Below are 606 nucleotides of genomic sequence, written 5' to 3'. Positions count from 1 at the left end.
TGAATGATTAAATCAGTGCTGCTATTAACTCATCCTGTAGATGACAGTCATGTAGACCTAGAGTTCGTATCATAATGGTACTTATCTTCATCAGGTCTCTGTGAAGCTTAAATTTAATCTGCCCAGCACATAGTAAATACACATTAATAAACTAGAAAAACAATGAACAAAGCTGAGGTTGCAGAGAGGCAGGTACAGAAGAAATTGAAGCCACCGTCAGGCTTGTTTGGGATAAGCATTCCTCTGGATTTTTTTTTTCTCTCTCTCTTCTATAAGGCTTTATTGACATATAGAATGTCAATTCTTTAGGAAAACTACTTTTGGACCAGAACTTAGTTTTTAAGATGAATAAAGAAAACATTATTTCCTATGGCTTGAAGTACTATGACTTACTACAACTTTTCCCATGACTCTCGTGAATGTTACTCTCACCTCAAGAGATTCTAAAGCCGAGCTTTGACTGGAGGACTCCATCTGTCCGATCATTTTGCTCAGGCCTCTGATTTGCTGGGTCAATTTGATCTCGTTGTTCCTCAGTTTCCTCATGTTCTCTCTCTCTTCCTGTTCTAGTAGCTGGAGTTGCAGCTGCTCCTCTTCCTTCAGGAA

At 38.9% G+C, this 606-nt stretch overlaps 1 protein-coding gene across 1 annotated transcript in view; it reads right to left on the bottom strand.

Annotated features, from left to right (window-relative positions):
- TRIML1 (tripartite motif family-like 1) overlaps positions 1 to 606 on the bottom strand; it is a 12786-nt gene that overhangs the window by 8942 nt on the left and 3238 nt on the right. The window contains exon 3 of the mRNA XM_011949308.1: positions 433 to 606. Within this exon, the coding sequence (XP_011804698.1) occupies positions 433 to 606 (174 nt within the window). The remainder of the gene's footprint in view (positions 1 to 432) is intronic.

Source organism: Colobus angolensis, unplaced genomic scaffold, assembly GCF_000951035.1.
Source record: "Colobus angolensis palliatus isolate OR3802 unplaced genomic scaffold, Cang.pa_1.0 Scaffold296, whole genome shotgun sequence".
Lineage (NCBI taxonomy): Eukaryota > Metazoa > Chordata > Mammalia > Primates > Cercopithecidae > Colobus > Colobus angolensis.
This window is presented reverse-complemented; position numbering and strand designations above follow the sequence as displayed.